Below are 2,843 nucleotides of genomic sequence, written 5' to 3'. Positions count from 1 at the left end.
ATATTTCCATATCCAAAAGAGTGTCTCAAACAAGGTCAAGACGCTCATTCCAGTAAAAAGTGCAACCAAACCACCTGAAATATAAGCATATGACTTTATCAGCCGTTTTTCCTAATACAAAAGCTCTCTCATAAGTGGACTAAGGAAAAACCAGTTTTTAGTATGCAGGAATGGGCATTACTCCTACAGCATACATTCTTAACGAAGTATTGCTCTGTACTCAATAGTAAGTGAGATCTTCTCACAACAAGCAATGAGCGAGCAAAGGCAAAGGCTGCTTTTTTAGACCGTTCGTGCAACCTTTGCCTTTGCTCTGCCACTGTTTGTTGTTAGAAGGTCTCAATATCTATATTTCGTTAAAATGTATGTAGGAGGACTTAAGCCAATCCCTATACAATTTGATATACATAATCAAGGACGTTGTATAAAAGTCATTGTATATTTCGCCTTTGGACTCTTAATACTACTAACCAAAGTTTGCCAACGCTCCAATAAAAGTGGTTCGAGCACTCTTCTTCACCACCGTGACACTGGATCCCACCATTTGGAATTCCAAAACGGCCGAATTGTCGCATCTTTGATGACAAAACTCTTCTTTTCCAATTGTTAGTGCATGATATGATCGATTCTTCCCGGTTAAGTAATCTTCAATGGGAAACGAGACCAATGGAGATAAGTCCGAGTTCTGTACATATTCCAATCCAACGGCCGATTTAGATTCTGTGAAAAACGGAAGCTTTGCTTGAGAATCGCATAACATTCATCGTAAAAGATTTTACCAGACGAACAAGGCCGTTCCATGGCCTTCATGTTCATTGAAAACGTATAAGTGATTGTTTCACAAGGGGGATAACAAGGGCATTCTTGCCTCGTTATGGACCTCTGAAGGATTTTCTCCACGCAATAATTTCCTCGGTAGTCACAAAGCTTGGTCAACTGACCATCTAGAACCATATGGGGGTAGTTCCATGGCAAGCAATCGCATTGTTCCACTGCCAATTTCAGTCGGCATTCCAATTGACAATTGGTTTGGGAGTAAGACTTAAAGAGGAGCGAATCCGAACTCTCATCCTGGAATTGGCATTTCCGTTTCTCCAAAGACATTGAACGGAGCGATTCCTCTGCCGTGTGAACTTGCGGAGTGATCAGGACCTGGTATTCGAAGCCGGGTTTGACTTTGATGTAGTCATTCCGGAGGTCAGCCAAGCTTCCAGGATGGTGAATGCCGATTTTAAAGGACTTGTCCAAAGAGCGGAATGAGCTTTCAGGTATGCCTCCGCTCCAACTGTATAGAGGGTGGCCAAATTTGATGAAGTTGTCGAACTGTTGAGACAACTCAATGTGAATTTTCAAGGTATTCTGTGGTCCAGGCCTATCCACTGAGAGTATCGGCTTCTCATGGGATTTTCCCTTGGAATTCATGATCTTCTTGAACATGTTTAAATAGGATGTGTCTAAGAAAAGATCCTCGTAATCAGCAGAGTTGAAGGTGTATCCCATACCAGCATTGGTGAAAAGTCTATGAAACAAGTTGCAAGAAAATATCTTCTCTTCACTGGGTTGGCCCAGCCATTGACAACCAAAAATCCTAGGGTTATTTATCCCATACGGTTTTGCAATGTCCTCAAAATTCCCAAAGTAGCCCTTTTTAGCTTCATCGAATATGACGTCATCTTCCGAGTTCCAATGTGGGGCTTGTTGGTTGAATCGCATCATTCTGAGAATGCCCTCGTGTTGAGTGGAAATGGCCTCCCAAATCCGACAGCAGCCGGCGATTTTAGGGTGTTCATCTGGCCCACATTTTGATGTGTTGTAATTGTGGAGATAATCATAGTTGTAGCATTCCATTTTTTGATAAATCTCTTTAGCCTGATATGGTAAAACCTCTTCTTTATGAAATGGCAAGTCTAACACCTGACTGATCTCAAACAACGATATGTTTAAATCCAAGTTTTTGAAGAACCGTTTCGTTGAATCTATCAGCAAGTTCGATACTATTTGCTCTTGCCAGATGGTTGGAAACAAATCGATTTGTGCCGAGACATTTATGAGTGGACTTGAGCGCTTGGTTCTTCTATATTGCAAGTAAGACTCAGTTAAAAACTTATTTTGACCCCACAATAAAGGCATTTTGAGAACTGCCTCAAAGTAACGTTCTAGAAAGAGGCCAAATTTTGTGGATGTCAGTAAATCGCTTCGGAAAATAGCCAAAGCAATCATTCGTGCTCCCACAAAATTCAAATGATCTTTGCAAATATCAGTCCCATTGGCGCAACCTTCCAGGCTTTCTTGCTTCGGATACCATTGATCGGTCACGAACCCATATAGGTTCTCAAATACAAAGTTTTTTTCGGCCCATACATTCTGGTTCCAATTTCCCAAGGGCATGATAGCTTTGGCCACAAAATGCTCAAACTTATTGGCTAAGAATTCCATTGTGTCAGTGGGGAAATCCAGCAACATAGCTCCCAAATACGATAGCAAGTCGTTTTCTATGAATCTGGACCCAAGATTGAAAAAGATTGGTGGTTTGAAAAAGGGTCCCAGCTCTGAATGGTAAAACAGTGATGTGAGGGCTTGGTTTCCATGTTGAAAGTCAGGGTCGTTATGGATTTCTCTGATCTCTTGTATGGTAAAGTTCTTGCCCAAGATACTCTCAACGTGTTTCAAGATCTTCGGATAGATCGTCTGAAAAAGTCTTATCTTCAACGGCCCAAACTTCGTATTCAGCGATCCAGATTCGTCATCGGATAGAGGATCGAGCAGGGCCCTGGATAATCCCCAATGATTCAAAATAGATCCTCCGTCCACTGTTATAGCGGGAAACAATACTTGATTGATCT

At 41.6% G+C, this 2,843-nt stretch overlaps 1 protein-coding gene across 1 annotated transcript; it reads right to left on the bottom strand.

Annotated features, from left to right (window-relative positions):
* Positions 1-466: 466 nt before the first annotated feature.
* On the bottom strand, positions 467-2,193 carry LOC131881175 (uncharacterized). The gene has a single exon (XM_059227955.1). It carries the CDS (start codon positions 2,128-2,130, stop codon positions 637-639), a length of 1,494 nt encoding a protein of 497 aa, XP_059083938.1. The 5' UTR covers positions 2,131-2,193; the 3' UTR covers positions 467-636.
* Between the last annotated feature and the right edge of the window lie 650 nt (positions 2,194-2,843).

Source organism: Tigriopus californicus, chromosome 5 (assembly GCF_007210705.1).
Source record: "Tigriopus californicus strain San Diego chromosome 5, Tcal_SD_v2.1, whole genome shotgun sequence".
Taxonomy (NCBI): Eukaryota; Metazoa; Arthropoda; class Copepoda; order Harpacticoida; family Harpacticidae; genus Tigriopus; species Tigriopus californicus.
This window is presented reverse-complemented; position numbering and strand designations above follow the sequence as displayed.

What these genes read in the sequence shown, in the direction of transcription:
- LOC131881175 (XM_059227955.1), bottom strand. Translation starts at nt 2,130, where the DNA reads ATGCCTTTATTGTGGGGTCAAAATAAGTTTTTAACTGAGTCTTACTTG.